The 16,217-nt window shown below is 38.3% G+C and overlaps 2 protein-coding genes across 11 annotated transcripts in view; both read right to left on the reverse strand.

Moving 5' to 3' along the window:
* Nucleotides 1-4,536, reverse strand: part of LOC108378503 (uncharacterized) — an 8,786-nt gene extending 4,250 nt beyond the window's left edge. Inside the window, exons 1-6 of one of the 2 annotated variants that reach the window (XM_017634799.1) lie at nucleotides 4,451-4,536; nucleotides 4,312-4,387; nucleotides 4,141-4,238; nucleotides 3,868-4,080; nucleotides 3,471-3,624; nucleotides 3,247-3,415 (exon numbers count right to left, since the gene is read on the reverse strand). In XM_017634799.1, coding sequence (XP_017490288.1) covers nucleotides 3,306-3,415; nucleotides 3,471-3,624; nucleotides 3,868-4,080; nucleotides 4,141-4,238; nucleotides 4,312-4,345 — 609 coding nt within the window. In that variant the 5' untranslated portion in view covers nucleotides 4,346-4,387; nucleotides 4,451-4,536 and the 3' untranslated portion in view covers nucleotides 3,247-3,305. Of the gene's footprint in view, nucleotides 1-3,246; nucleotides 3,416-3,470; nucleotides 3,625-3,867; nucleotides 4,081-4,140; nucleotides 4,239-4,311; nucleotides 4,388-4,450 lie in introns of those variants that run through there. The other variant, XM_017634806.1, reaches the window with a different exon arrangement.
* A 3,761-nt stretch (nucleotides 4,537-8,297) lies between these two features.
* Nucleotides 8,298-16,217, reverse strand: part of myo (growth/differentiation factor myoglianin) — a 152,483-nt gene continuing 144,563 nt past the window's right edge. For 8 of the 9 annotated variants that reach the window (XM_017634868.1, XM_017634839.1, XM_017634847.1 and 5 more), the window contains one exon: nucleotides 9,752-10,155. In XM_017634868.1, coding sequence (XP_017490357.1) covers nucleotides 9,787-10,155 — 369 coding nt within the window. In that variant the 3' untranslated portion in view covers nucleotides 9,752-9,786. Of the gene's footprint in view, nucleotides 10,156-16,217 lie in introns of all 9 variants that reach the window. The other variant, XM_017634885.1, reaches the window with a different exon arrangement.

Genomic DNA, 16,217 nt, shown 5'->3' on the forward strand with positions numbered 1-16,217 from the left:
CATTGTTCCGCATCCGTCGAATTAAGCGCCTCGTTTACCGTGGTAGGATTATCAATTACACTACTCAACATCTCTGCACTAGCGCCCGTGCAATACACCTTTCTTGGCCTTCCTACACTGCCAGTTCGTATAATTGTTGGTCGTCCGCGCTTCCGCTTGTTGTTAACTTTTGGCGAATCTTCATAATCCGATTCCGTATCTTCATCATCTTTCTCTTCTTCTTGCTCTTTTTCTGCTTCCTTTTCTTCGTTTTTGCTGCATTCCTCACGTTCCGTAATCGTTTGGTCATTTATTAACTGCTCTTCATTTTTATTTGCTTCATATTCGCCGTAAAATTCTTCCTCCCGATTTTCCTCACCTTGTGTGTGTGATTCGAAAGATTTCTCAAAAAATATAACATCGCGCGCAATTGTAACGCGATTTGTTTGTAAATTGATCAACCGATAACCCTTCGTTGACGCATTATAACCAACGAACTTTAGTTTCACCCCCTTTGGCAAAAACTTACTTGCGCGCTGCTTTGGACCCTTTTGTAAGGCCACGGCATCACAACCAAATGTTCGAAAATGCGAAACCGATGGTTTGCGCCCATTCCACCGTTCATAAGGTGTTTCAGCTTCTAACACTTTAGTAGGCGACCTATTTCGGATATATACTGCCGTACTCACCGCCTCTGCCCACAACGATTGCGGCAAACCAGACTCGTTCAGCATACACCGCGCCATCTCGACCAATGTCCGGTTAGCCCTTTCAGCGACGCCGTTTTGTTGAGGGCTATACGGAACCGTAGTTTGATGTTTAATACCCCTTTCATTTAAAAAATTTTTGAACCGGGAATTGACAAACTCTTTCCCATTGTCGCTACGTATTGATTTTATTTTGCGGCCTACCTGCTTCTCCGCACTCGCAGTAAAAAGTTTAAACATATCAAAAGCTTCGGATTTGTTTTTCAGAAAATAAACCGCTGTATATCGCGAGTAATCGTCTATGAATGTGATGAAGTATGATGCGCCACCAACCGAGTTAATACCCATCGGCCCACATAAGTCCATATGCACCAACTCCAACACATCTTTTGTATACACTTTACCATAATTTGCATAGGGTTTGCTGTGAATTTTACAGACCGCACATGTAAAACAGTCAATTTTCTTAGGAAATTTAATGTCCAAACCGTTCACCATATTTGTTTTTGCTAATTTGCTCAAATCATTTGTATTAATATGGCCGAACCGCCTATGCCAATTACACACTTCATCACTAATAGCATTTACGCTTTCTGAACGTTTGCCGGTTAATACATTCGCGACATATATTCCGCTTTCTAGCTTAGCAGTTAAAATTGTCTCATTGTTTTTATTTTTTATTATCGCACAATTTTCTTTAAATGTCACAACATTACCACCCTCACTTGCTTTACTAATAGAGAAAAAATTTGAGTGTAGGTCAGGCACATACCAAACATCGCGCAATGTTATTGTTGTAGAGTTTGTTTTTATTTCTACCGTGCCTTTTCCTTGTGCATATATATACGAACCAGAAGCTAAAATAATTTTGTGCTTAATAGGGACAAGCGATATGAAACATTTTTTGTATTTACACATATGAGACGTTGCCCCGCTGTCGATTATCCACGTACCGCTGAAATCACTCTCTTTTTCAAATAGTGACCAAGCTTTTTCATCTACTAATGAGTTGTTGCCTGCAGAAGAGCACTGGGAACGTATGTGCCCTCTTCGCCCACAACGAAAACACTTTACGTTGCTATACTTGCTATTATCGTTGGTTTTTCTGTATCTGCTTCTGCTATCGTTACCGCTGCCGCCGCTTCTGCCACCACCTACGCTGATTTCACTGCTTCCACCTTTTCCGCTGCCAATGCCAACATCACCGCCACTACCTCTGCTGCCGTTTATATGATTTTTGCTGCTTCCAGCTCCGTAACGCCTCTTGACTTCGTTTGCCGAAAAAACGATTTCTCCACCGCTGCACTTATCACCATGTCTTTGCTCTTCTTCTAATATTTTTGCTGTGAGTTTATCTAATTTTGGCAATGTGTCTCTACTTTCGATTGCCACGACAAAATTCTCCATTTCGTCGGGTAGCGAACATAAAAGCAAAATGGATAAGAAATCGTCTTCCATCGTTATACCAACTTCTTTCAAGTCGTCAATTATACAAGAAAATTCTTTTAATTGAACTGAAAATTTCCCGTTACTTGAAAATTTAAATCGAATTAATTTTTTAAACAAATTAACTTTTCGACATGCCGTGTCTGACTTGTAAAGACCGCTAAAAACGTCCCAAGCACTTTTTGCGGTAACGCAATTTTTTATGTGTATAAGCTCACTTGGCTTACAGCTCAACGTTATATGTGCAAGAGCTTTTCTGTCATTTATTAACCACGCTGCTTTTGCTTCCTCTGCTACTGGAGGATCGTCCACCACAGCAGACCACAAATCTAATGTGATTAGCAAGCTTTTTATTTGGATGCACCACGTAGTATAGTTATCTCCACATAACTTTTCAATATTTGCCAACGCGTTCGCCATTGTACCGCGCACTTGCTTTTAACACCGGATAAGCAAACAAACCGATTTAATAAAATAATGTAACACTTTGTCTTTACAATTTATTTTATATTTTAATTTTCACGAATTAAACACCAGGTTTCACTACCTGGGCCCATAACCTATGTTCGGATCTACTAACGCAGCGGAGTTAAAACGCGTGACCGTTCTGGTTAAATTCTTTATTTCAACTCCCTGTGACAAAAATGGTTTGATCTTTACAGCTATGATTTAGTTATTGTTAAGTTCATTGTATACATAATTCTGTACATGAGAAATTGAGTGAAATGCACTATTGGTTTGCAGAGTTGCATTAATTAGTAGTTCAACACATAAAAAGCACAGCAAATAAAAAGAAAGTGACGTATGTAAGTATCTATTATTTTCGCAATTTTTTTTTTAGTATTTACATTAACGAAGCACATAGCAAATAAAAAGAAAGTAATGTAAGTATTTAATTTAGGTTATTTTCTTATAAAAATATAATTCATTCTTTAACTAAATATTTATAATTATTTCGACCACTGTATATTAATATTTACAGCTATTTTTTTAATATTTACATTTACGAATCAATTATATAGAGTGCTTCACAATTATACATCACCCACTTATTGAGAAGTTGCGACCAATAATTTGTATATTTTTAAATTTTTTTATGAAAAATTATCGCAACTTCTCAATAAGTGGGTGATGTATAATTGTGAAGCACTCTATAGAGAAAATAAGAAAAAATTAATTACTATTTTGGCATCTTCTTCGATTTTGCTTATATCTATTATGACTTAAAACTACATAATGCTTGATTGCTAAAATTTTATCAGAGTGCATACTTGCAAATGCGGCTGTTAGTATTAAAAAATTAGTAGTGTAATATTGTTTAAATATCATAACACTTACCGAGAACTAGCTCCACAGTTTTTAATTTAATTAGTGGCTTTTTCCCTGCCTTTCCATCGAAGTTGTACAGCCACACCAACTCGTCGCTGAATAACGACTGCAGCACTTTCTCCACTGTTCCCCTGGATGTTTTTAGCTGCATGATGATGCCCGCCTTTAAATGTATTAGAGTTTATACATATATATATTTGATAAAAGAAAAAACTATACTCGTCGTTGAGCGGAACTGTAACTTACCATAGCGTCAGCGTGTGCCTTGTTTTGAAGGTGCTCCTCCACCTTATGCAGTGTTTCCTCCNCCTTTAAATGTATTAGAGTTTATACATATAAATATATACATATATATATTTGATAAAAGAAAAAACTATACTCGTTGTTGAGCAGAACTGTAACTTACCATAGCGTCAGCGTGTGCCTTGTTTTGAAGGTGCTCCTCCACCTTATGCAGTGTCTCCTCCGATGACATTGGTAGCAAACTTTGCAATAAAGTTTGCTCTTCACTTACCAAGTCACCGGTGATTCGGCTTACACTGCGGTGGGTTTTCGCAGAGAGCACCTTACATTCACGCAGCAGTTGACCCTGCGCTTGAACTTCACAACGCTCGGGCATCTGAAAATAAAATAAAGTGTAAAACAAAGTTTAAACATTTGTTAAATTTAAAAAGCCTACCTTCTCGGCAAGGGCGTTTTCTACGGCGGAAAGCCTTTTTAATATTTCTCCTTGCCGAGTCTCCACTCTTGCAAGGGCAGCCAAAATTTGTTGTTGCGCTGTTGAATTTCATAAAATTTATGTGTAAATTAAAAATGCAATCAACATATGTATGTTGCTAGTTTAATGTACCTGAGTCATTATCCACGGCAGGTTGGGAGGCCATACGGTCGAGAAAAGGACACGTCGAAACGGCGAGTTACTCCAGCTACAATGAGAACGTTTCAATTAGGAGAGTTTCACTAATATAATGAATACTGATTCTTCTTACCATTAGCCTGACTGATATCCGGCTCCTCCTCTCCATCAATTATAAAACTGAATTCCATTTCTTCCTAAGTAAAATTATAAAATAAGTTATGTAACATAGGAATTAAAATAAATTTATTCCCTACTGGAATAGCAAAATACTTATGGTCTATATCTTCTCTCTTAATAATTTGAATGTCTTCATCTATAATTTGAGCTACAAAAATACCTAAATCAGATGAGGACACCACGGGCTCCCTAAAAATGTCCCCAACCTTTGTCCAAACTACAACGCCAAAACTGTCTGTTTGGGTTTGTGGGTTGACAATTTTTAGGGATCCCGTTTTTTTACTAAAGAAGAAACTATCTTTTTCTTTTTTACAATTTATAATAAACTTATCTATTTGTGTAATTTTGCTAGAATCCGTAATATCTCTTCGTTCTTCTATTCTTAGAAATAGTTGCTGCAATATTTTATTTGGATTATTAATAATTTTTTTTATATATTGCATATAATTTTCGAATTTATATGCAGAAAAATTGTCTAAAGGACCAAATTGTTTAACGCAATCACTTAAATGCAAAAGACCATGGACATTGAAACTGATTAAATGTTCGCCATAAAAATTACTAAACAACTTTACAAATTCTTTTAACATTTCATTAGCGACATTAGATTCTAATTGACAAGACTTCTCACAAGAGAGAATGCGAATACCTACATGCAACAAAAGAAAATGGTAATACAAGTTATTCGGTATGCAGTCTTTCAAAACAAACAACCCCGAGTACAATAAAAATTGCCGGTATTCTGTCGACTTCCAGTTGCTCATTTCATTTAGATCTCGACTGAGTCTGGAAAATTCAGAGGGAACGAACTTATTCAGAAACAATATTTTTTCATTCATCTTTGTTACGTTCCCTCTTTTAATAAGCAACTGGAGTAGTTTTTTAGTTACTCCTAAGTCAACTAAATGCATGGGTTCTAACGGAAATGGAGAAACCATGCCAATATTTACAGATTCTAGCAAGATTTCACACTGTCTAAATTCGTCTAAATGATGTGTTATATCTACTCTATTTTTAAACAAACTATCTGTTCTTAATTCACCAACGTTTTGAGAAAAACAGACCCTTCTTTGTAAATACTGTCCTTGTTGAAGACATTTAGGGCAGCTGTTTTTCCCAGTGTGTGACTTCACGCCAGTTATAAAGGCGCGAGCTGGTGTGTCACATGTAAAAAGTCTTACACTAAATTCTTTTAAAACCTGCTTAGATCCCACCCTTACACCATTCTGACTTAGAATTTTTATCTCTTCGCAAAACTCAGCAAGGAAATTATTAACATGGGATGGCTTACTCATTCCTGAGAAGCAGGCAATAGTAAATGTGACCGAATTAGGAAAAGCTTCTACATGCCCCAAAATGGGCCACAATGCCCTATTAGAGCTTTTAAATAATTTCAAACCATCTATACCGACATCTACTGAAATTCTTTCCGTATTTTCTAAAAAATCAAAATCTTTGAAATTAAAATTATATTGTATTCCTAAATACAAAAATTCACCTTCAGGAAAAGGTCGAATTTGAACTATTTTTCTACTTGTACCCAAAATGGTTCTTGCAGTTAAAGGTAACCCGTTAAGTCCAGCATTATGTAAGGTTTGTAGGAGGTCCGTTAGGCTATTTTGCGAAATATTATTTTTGATTGCCCACGTTTTTAACCCCCTACAAATTTCCTCGCTTAGGTTTTTGTTTGCAGATTCTTCTGTGCTATCTGTCATCATCGCTATTATATTCGGTATCTAATTCAGGAAACACTTCCATAGTGCTGGACGTTAGACCACTATTTATTCCGCGGCAAAATGCTTCTCTACTCGTGGATGGAATATCATCGCTTTCTATCAGTTTCATTCAGTTTGCGAACCTTCGCAACTGTTGCTTTATAATAAGCTTTTTCCTTACTTACAAGGTTAGAAAAGGTACGATCTAATAATAATTCTATTAATAAAGATAATAATAGCAATTAAAGTAGTAATATAAATAATTATATTATAATACTATTATTATAATATTATTATTATATTAGATACTATAATAATAAAATTAATAACAGATAAAATTTTTATATATAATCTCCGCTGGCTTGTACTGTTTGTATTCCACGACCTGCAAAGAAAATATAAAAACAAAATTTGATAAAAAATTATACATATATAATAAAAACTAAATCGCAACAAAACCAAAAAAACATAAACACTTTTCATTGAAACGTCTGTCTATTATGGCCAAGTGAATCCACATATCGTCGTTTAAAGTTTTAAGTATGGTTATCTAATCCAATTTTTGGCAGTTACGCGGTTTTGCAGAACGACGATACGCGGTTTTGTACTTTGTACATATTGTACATATTGTAACGTATGCATGTCAATCATAGTTACATATGTTTCACATATCGTACCTAAACGGAGAGAACAACTGATTTCCAAAATGCGTTATATATATACATATTTCCACTGCACTTTCCTCTTTTTTCCTACATATGTATGTACACATGTACGTCGTTGCAGCTGCGCTTTGTACAAATGTACTTGCACTTCACTTTATTTTGTTTAACTGCATACATATCTACACACTAATGCAGTTGCAACTATCTCCACACATATGTATGTGCATATACAACGTAGGTACCTAGCCAGTATTTGCAACTAGAACAACTGATGCAAATGCAGCGGATGCAAATATTGTTCATGACCGAAAATTACTGTTTTTAAAAACGCATCAATTCTTGAGTGAACAACCGCGAAATGATAATTTACACAATTTACATTAAACTCAGTTGGCACAAATTAAGTAAATTTGCTGTTAATTGGAATTAAAAGAAACTGATTTTTATATTGTTGCGCTTAGGAAAACAGACATTCTACTGCACTTTTCACATTTATTGCACCACACTTTTTGTTGTTTACATATCTACCTAGTTGCACTTTTAACATACAAAAGTACATACATATTTGCATTGCACTTGGAGCAACCGCGTTTCTTAATATTTAAACCAGTCATGCCCAACGTCGGCAGAACTCCATAAGCAAGTGCCCTGCGCTGGCAGAAGTTGGCATATTGCAAAGCACCAGCCTCTTTTATTTCTAAACTATAAGTGATGGAAATGACCAATTTGCGCAATTAAGTTCCAATTCGGCATTTAATCATGGTTGCGCATATTGGACATTTTCATTAGTTATATTTAATTTAGAAATAAAAAAGGCGAATGCTTTGCAATATACCAACCTGGAACTCAGCCAAACGGTGTTACATTGGGAAACTTTAAAGTCTTTTTTACCTTCAAGGTTTTGATGGCTCCAGATGTTGGGTTTTGATCGCTCCTGATGTTGGGATATATAAAATATATATTTTATAAAAGAAAAACTACAATTGACAAATTCCTCTTACCTCCAAAATTTCGCGCGAAATTGATATTTTCTTCGCAGCCTACTAGGATCAAATTTGAAATTTGCTGTCAAATTTCGCCTTACTTTCACTTGCTCGCTCTAACGCATATAGTTCTAATAAGATTGCGAATTCTTATTAGCTACGCTGCTCTTACTTATGGAAATTGTTTTCGACAACTTTTGAGTGTGTGGGTGAGATGACAAAAAAGTTGGGTATGTGTTGGTGAATGGTTTGAATTTTAGGGGAAAGTGGTTAGCCGTGGCTGGCAGGGAAGTTTATTCAGTGAAATCGCTGGATATATTGATCAGAAATGTGTAAACGAGTTCCCATACAAATTTTGACAGTTCATTCATAAGGTTTACACAATTATAAGTTTATACTGTTTACAATGCATTTATAAGGTTTGATGAATACCCTTATTGCCTCTCTTAATTTGACCCTTCCCTCATTATCTGCTAAAGCAATCTCTTTTTCTTCTTTCTTAAGGTTGAGTAAATAATAGTTCTAAATAATAGTGTAAGAAAAAAACGTTCGATCAAGCTTTTTCTCGCATTAAACGTATGCCTGCTCTAAATGTCAGATGGTGTTCTTCATTTCACTGTTCTACACTTTTAGTGCATCCATCGAACAGAACTTTTGTACTGCGTTTGGCACGATGAATTACTTTATAAAACAAAACTACACTTCCAATAAATGACTATATATTTATTTAGCCCTACCTTAAAAATCCCAACTTTTTCGTCACATAGGATATAGAGTCCAAACTTCATGAAAGCTGAGTAGGCGTACCATAAGGAAGCGATATGGACCCCATCCTATATTTAGTCTACACATATGACCTCCCTACTTCAAAAGGAATCACCGTCGGCACCTTTGCTGATAATGCATACTGCTCTTTTATCAGTGCATACTTACCCCCAATTTGGCTCACTACCGTCCAGTTAAACATCGTTATCGATGTTTTCGACATCATACGTATAACATGTGATCTATAACGCAGTCGCTGTATTTTACCACCAGCTCCCTTTAGAAATGACCTCTCCAATCCTTTTGATACCAATCGAGGTTTCAGAAAAGGTGACTCCCTTTGCTGTGATTTCTTTATTTTGATGTTTGAGGAGATTATAAGAGCCGCAGAACTTAACCGCTTAGGCACAATAATTTACAAGGGCTACGTCATCTATAAATTAATTTTAATACTGCAGTTTTACTTTTTATAAAAATCCAATTTAATGTACATATATTTATTTTGAAAATGTCTTTACAATTTGTTCCTTTGTTGTAAATATTCTCTCGCGCAAAAAGGCTTCTATTATTTCTAAACAGAAATTTCAAAAAACGCAATAAAACCATAATCGCTTTATCTCCATTCCATATCGAAATTGTGGTTTTATTTCCAATCGCAACGAAGAAATATAGCCATTATGGTTTTATTGTGAATAATGTTATTGCAACCCAGCTGCTTTTACCGAATATACATATGTTCAGATTTAGAAGTCTGAAGAGTAGGTAAAATTCTACCTACTTTAACGTATGTATTTGCTTCCGCCAGTAAATCTTAGTTGGAAATAAAGCAAACCTCAGATTTTGGTATTATTTCCCATCCAAAAATGAGATAAAGCAAATTTTGCTTTATAGCACCCCACCTATACAAAATTTTTCACACACATGTATCTATGCGCACATGTATTAAGGTAGCTCATAAGGGATATGTCGGTAATCCGGACATCCTGAGTCTTACCGTCGTGCGGATTACTGGAGTGTCCGGAATATAGGGTATGAATGACAGTATGAAAATCAACAGTGTCCCGACTATAAATGAGCCCGGACTAGAGCGTGTCCGGATTACCGAGATAGCACTGTACTTTTAAGATATGGTAATTCTTCAATAATTTTATTTTTTTTTGATTATGAACAGCTACATTTCTCTACCGACATATTTGGAATGGTGCTCAACACTAAATTGTGATCTTGATCAAAATAAAGTAAGCTCAGAGGACTCATTTTGGTGGGAGAGCAACAAGGAGTCGCTGATGTGGTTAGTGATGCGATGTGTGTGTGAGTATACTGCTCCAGATATCCAACTTTACATTCTCCATTGCAAAAGTATGCATCGAATGAAGTTGGTGCAACAACAAAGTTCCAACCAAAATTTGTAAAATTTACTTTTAAAGGATATCGACAACAACGGACTTCATGATCACTTTCTTGGCAGTCCAATGATGTACTTCGTTTTCGCCGACGAGGTTGTTTGATAAAAGCTTCAATATGCAGAGGCTGTAAGAAACCAAAAAAACACATGAAAACTATACACATATATATGTACATAAATAATATACTATGTCCTATTTCTACTGTTGTTGTTGTAGCGGCTACAACAACCCCGCTCAGATCGGTTGATATCTCAGTCGTTGTCGGCGAGTTCCACTAACGGCAGCCCCAAGAAGCGTTAAGCCTCTATGGGGTCGGTCCACAGGGACGACGCCGTTAGGGTTGTAGGGTTTTCCGGGCATGCGAAGAGATGTTTCGAGTCGTGAGGGGTCTCTCCGCATGCCGGGCATTCATTCGGTACATCCGCGTTTAGCCTACTCAGGTAAGAGTTTAGCCTGCTGCGGTAGCCAGAGCGAAGTTGGGCTATTGTTGTTCTAGTCTCCCGAGGCAGATGGAGCTCCGTCGCGTCATTGTCCGGTGTTTGTGTACCTAGAACGGCATTCACTGGCCTAGAGTCTACATAAATCGAGACTGGGTCCCTGTGAATGCCGTTCAGGGCCTGTCGGTATGCTGACTGGTCCAGAGGCTGCTTAATGAACCTCTGGACTTCGTCCGTCAGTTCATATAGATGCCTCCTGACGTGCCTTGGCGAGGGCTCCTCTGCAAGCAGCTGTCTGTTTGGGTGGCCACATCTGTGGCTCCCAACCAGAAACTGCTTGCAGAGCATCGTGTTATGCTCCCTAATTGGGAGCATTTTCGCCTCGTCATGGAGCTGGTGTTCTGGTGACATCAGGAGGCATCCGGTTGCTGTCCTGTGTGCTGTGTTTTGTACTGTCTGTAGCTTCATCCACTGCGTCCTACTAGTCCCCGGCGACTACACTGGTGCTGCGTAGTTTAAAACCGGCCGGCCTATTGCCTTGTATGTTGCCAGCAACGTTTCTTTGTCTTTGCCCCAAGTACTGCCGGCTAGCGACTTGAGGACTTTGTTGCGGTTCTGTACTTTGTTGACAATAGCGGTCGTGTGCGCAGAGAAGGAGAGCAGGCTGTCGAAAGTTACTTCGAGTATATTGGGGTTATTCACCGTCGGAATTGGTGTGTCATCGACGTGAATCCCCAGCGGTAGCCTGACCTCCTTCGTCCAGGTTGTGAACAGGGTCGCGGAGGATTTCGTAGGGGAGAGGGCTAGACACTTTGCAGTGAAGAAGCGAGAAAGATCGAAGAGTTATCCGTTTACTTTCGAACACAGGTCATGATCGAGCAATCATTGGCGCATGATCGAGCAATCGTCGGCATAGGAGACAATCGAGACTCCCTCTGGTGGTTGAGGGAGCTTTGAAATATAAAAGTTAAACAGTAGCGGGGAAAGGACACCACCCTGTGGAACCCCCTGTTTTACTTTTCTATGCTTACTCGTTTTGTCTCTAAACATTACCGACGAGTGTCGACCACTCAGATAATTTGCCGACCACCGTTTGAGCCTCTGTGGGAGAGAGGAAGCATCTAAATCTTCTAGTTGCGTGGAATGGCTGACAGTGTCGAAAGCCTTTGACAGGTCTAACGCTACTAACGCCTTCTGGTCACTCGACGCTTAGTTTTGTCCATCGGAGGATGCAGTATGAACTGCCGGCTAAAGTAGCTCGCGCATCGCTCCGGGTCCGACGAGGCATGGTCGCCGAAAGAAATTTCGACTCTGTCGTCGTGCTTCATCGGGTTGGACAGTGACCTCACGGTCGACCAAAGCTTACTCACACCAGAGGTGAAGTTACAGGTCTTCAGATGTTCTTCCCACTTCGTCCGCTTATGTACGTTCACTAGTTGCCGAATCTCCGCGTTGAGATCCCTGATACGGGGATCTCCGGGATCGGCGTGACGAAGGCTGTCACGCTCATCGACTAGAACAGCCGCTTCGGCAGGGAAGTTTGGACGTGGGTCAGTGATGCATCCTGCAGGTACGAAGCGAGCTGAAGAAGCGGTGACAGCCCTGCGGAACTTACGTTCACCAAGGTGGACGTCGGTTGGTGTGGGGAGAGCAGCGAAGGTGTTTGCAGTAAATTCCGCGAAGCCTATCCAATCAGCTTTGGAGAAGTTGATATAGGTTCGATGCTCCGCGGAAGCAAAGTCGGTTGGTTTATCGATCGGGATGACTATGGGCAGATCTGTTCCGCTACGATCTTTTGACATTCTTGAATGCCAAAGATCGTGGTGCGCATTAAAGTCACCTACTACCATTCGGTTTTCACCTCTGAGAAGCGCACCTATGTCAGGGTGATATCCTGCTGGGCAGCAGGTGACAGGGGGTATATAAACGTTCAATATTTCGAGCTCAACATCGCCTGACCGGATAGCAATGCCCTGACATTCTAGGGTGGTATCCCTGCGGTCGATGTCTGCTTCGATAAGACGATACTGCACGGTGTGGTGCGTGATGAACGCTAAGCCACCACCATTATCTCGCTCGCGATCTGGACGGTGCACGTTGTACCCGGCACAATTCAACAATGTTGAATTGCTGTGTAACTTCGTCTCTTGGACCGCAGCTATCAGTATACCATGCCCTCCCATAAAGACGGTTATCTCCTGNCGAAGGCTGTCACGCTCATCGACTAGAACAGCCGCTTCGGCAGGGAAGTTTGGACGTGGGTCAGTGATGCATCCTGCAGGTACGAAGCGAGCTGAAGAAGCGGTGACAGCCCTGCGGAACTTACGTTCACCANGGAGCTTCATGTGGTTCGGGAGACGTGTGGTGATGCGGGGTGTGAGAGATGTGTGTGGTCGTGTCGCCATTGGCTGTGGGCGCTGCTGAGGTGGTTGCCGCCCTGTGGTGGTGGTAGGTGGCGTCGCGGTTGAGGTTTGCGACCGTGCAGCGCAACACGGGCCCTCGAAGTTCCTCGTCCAGTCTCGCGTGGTGCGCAGACCTGAACATGCCCTAAAGTGGCACCAGCCAAGGCAGGTGTTGCACTTGACTGATGTCACATTACGGAATATCCTGGTCTGACATACCGTGCAGATTATAGGAGGAACCAAGAGTTGTTGGCGGCGGCGTGTGGGTGGTGGTGCGGTTGTGTGTGTTCTGTGGTCTGTCGCGGTTGTGGTGTAGTCTATTGTGTTATGTTGTTGTGCTGTGGTGTTTGTGTGGGACTGCTCAGGTGGACTGGGGTTAGCCGTGGAGGCTGCTCAGTTTGAGCGGCAGGAGGCCACAAACGACGTGGTCCACTGCCGATATGTCCGTAGTCCTGAGCAAACTCTGAGGTGACTCCACCCCTCGCAAGCATTGCACTTGACCGAGATGAAGTTGTGGTGTAGTCGTCTCTGGCATATACAGCAGGTGTAGGTTTTGACTCGATGCCAGCCTTGAGTAGAAGAAAACGGAGCGAATGTAGCCCTATGGACGAACAACTTCTGAGATACTTCGCCGACCTAAACGGGGCTAGGTCGCCGAAACAACAGCCCTTGGTCGGGTAAAACCCGAGTCATTCCGGTACGTAGAACCGGCTGTCGTGGGAATACTATTTCTACCGTCTTAAGATGTGATGAATTTCTTGTTATCTAAAAAGCTTTTATGATTATTTCAATAATATACACAACTTCATTTTTTGTATTCATTTGGGAAAATATTTCAAACTGAAAATATTACTTTTAAGATTTGTGAAAATTGTTGAACCTGTAAATAAATTTTAAGAAACAACCAAATACAAATCTTTAGTATTTTATTGGCGCAGATAGGAAACTTAAACTTCCTAGTCCGCGATTCAAAGATTTCGAGCAGGAATATTTCCCATAATCAAATATCTTTCATTCTGGTTCCTGAATGCATTTTGAAGAGCAGTTGGACGTTTTAAATACGACGAATAGAATTTGCTTTGCAAAATATTAAATTAATAACACTTTTTAATGGTGATGTCAGTCAAGTCCCTTGCACTATTTGTGTGCAGCATCGACAAAATAATATCTGGAGCTCAATCTCCTGAAGATCAGCGGTTTTTCCTCAATTTAATATTTACTACGCTAAAAAGACCTGCCGTAAATGTAGTAAGGCGGAAGCGACCAAATGATTGAACATCGTTGCATGATCTTTTGATCGAAGAGTTTGGTGAGCATTAGGGTGGTCCAAAAAAAAGTAAAGTCGGAAATTTAATGCTCTCACCCCCTAGGATTGTTCTATACCGAAAAAAATATACCCCTGTTTTTTTTATTTTAAAATCAAAATATATTTAGAGGTCGCTCAAAACGCTCAAAGTTTCCCATGTATTTTGTATGGGGAAAAAAGGCTTTTCGTAGAAATGGCATAGAATCCATGGAAATCAAAATTTTTCAATCTGAAAACTCTGCTTCTCTTCAGAAGACTTCAGAGAATAATGTCCAATTGTTTATTTAAACATTTTTTAATTTTAACTATTTTTTAAGGGTCTCCGAAATATCCCAAAAAAATCAAATATACAAACAGAAATATACAAAAGAAAAAAAGAAAAAATAGTTTAAATTAAAAAAACGTTTAAATAAACAATTGGGCATTATTCTCTGAAGTCTTCTGAAGAGATGCAGAGTTTTCAGATTGAAAAATTTTGATTTCCATGGATTCTATGCCATTTCTACGAAAAGTCTTTTTTTCCCCATACAAAATACATGGGAAACTTTGAGCGCTTTGAGCGACCTCTAAATATATTTTGATTTTAAAATAAAAAAACAGGGGTATATTTTTTTCGGTATAGAACAATCCTAGGGGGTGAGAGCATTAAATTTCCGATTTTACTTTTCTCCCATACATTTTTGGACCACCCTAGTGAGCATACACTTGTTTCAACGCTCATTTTAGAAATAAATCACATTGGCACATAGTCATAGTCGTAAGTAAAAACTCATTATCGTGAATATAAAGTTTTAAGTTTAGAATAGATTTTTAAGTTGTGTCAATCATAGACATCTTAGAAACAGCTTTTTGTTAAGATGGAGAACAGAGCTATTCATACGAAGAGAAAAAATTTACTCAGCAGTTAAAGAAATATGAGTACTTTAATTAGTTCAACGTTAAACCTTTTTCAGAACTTCTCTATGACTACGGGCTATAAGGTTTAAGAATAGTATTAAGTTATTGTGTGAGGAAATAAATGTATTTCTTTGCAGGATCAAGGATTGTACAAATTTAGGTAGCGAAAATAAAGTGACAAAACTATTTCTAAATGAAGAGCTTAATAGGCCTAGTTTAAATTGCACTAATTAATGCTAATTTAGTTAGTGATTTTAAGAGGGCAATGGAAGTTTTTAGGGAAAGTAATGTGATGTAATGTGGAACGATTTTCATCCCTTGTCAAATTTGGATGTGTATAAAGTTAGCGAAACAACATCAAGAAAAAATGTCGCATATACCCATGAATTTGCCGTTAGTTAGTTGTGGTAAAAATAATTTTGTCGCTCTGGTATTTTTTTAGATATAAGGTTTTTTGCCAACTTTATATAAAGTTAGTGAAGCACCCCTCCAAACTCAAAGACAAACGACTAGACTTTATGTCAAAATTTGCCGTTTTTTGCCGTTCTAAGATGAGATAGTTTACTTTTGAAAAAAATAATTTTTTTTTTGATAAAAAAAATTTTTTTTTTGCAATTTTTTGTTTTTTTAATGTTCAATAATTTTTATAAGAAAAGGATAATAATATAGTAGAAAAGCAAACCCGGTTTCTTTATGTACCACTTTGAAGTTTAAACAAACAATAATCACCATGGTTAAAATTCACAAAATTAAGAAGCTTTCTTATCACAATCAAACGATAAAATTAAAAACAGTTTTAATGCACAAAACAATTCAAACGGCAAATTATGCAAGAAAAAAAATTAATTATTCTTATTATTTTTAACCAATTTTTAAACCGCTTTCCAAGTGCCTATTTTTTTTTTTAAATAAGGCTGTTTAAACAAAAAAAAAAATTAAACGACAAAATCAAAAACAGTTTTAGTGCACAAAACAAGCCAAACGGCAAATTATGTCACAAAAAAATTAATTATTTTTATTATGTTTAACCAATTTTGAAACCGCTTTCCAAGTCCCTATTTTTTTTAAATACGGCTGTTTAAACAAAAACAAATTTAACGACAAAATCAAAAACAGTTTTAGTGCACAAAACAAGCCAAACGGC

The sequence above is a fragment of the Rhagoletis zephyria genome, unplaced genomic scaffold (assembly GCF_001687245.7).
Source record: "Rhagoletis zephyria isolate East Lansing unplaced genomic scaffold, Rhagoletis_zephyria_1.1 Rzeph_scaffold_00117, whole genome shotgun sequence".
Lineage (NCBI taxonomy): Eukaryota > Metazoa > Arthropoda > Insecta > Diptera > Tephritidae > Rhagoletis > Rhagoletis zephyria.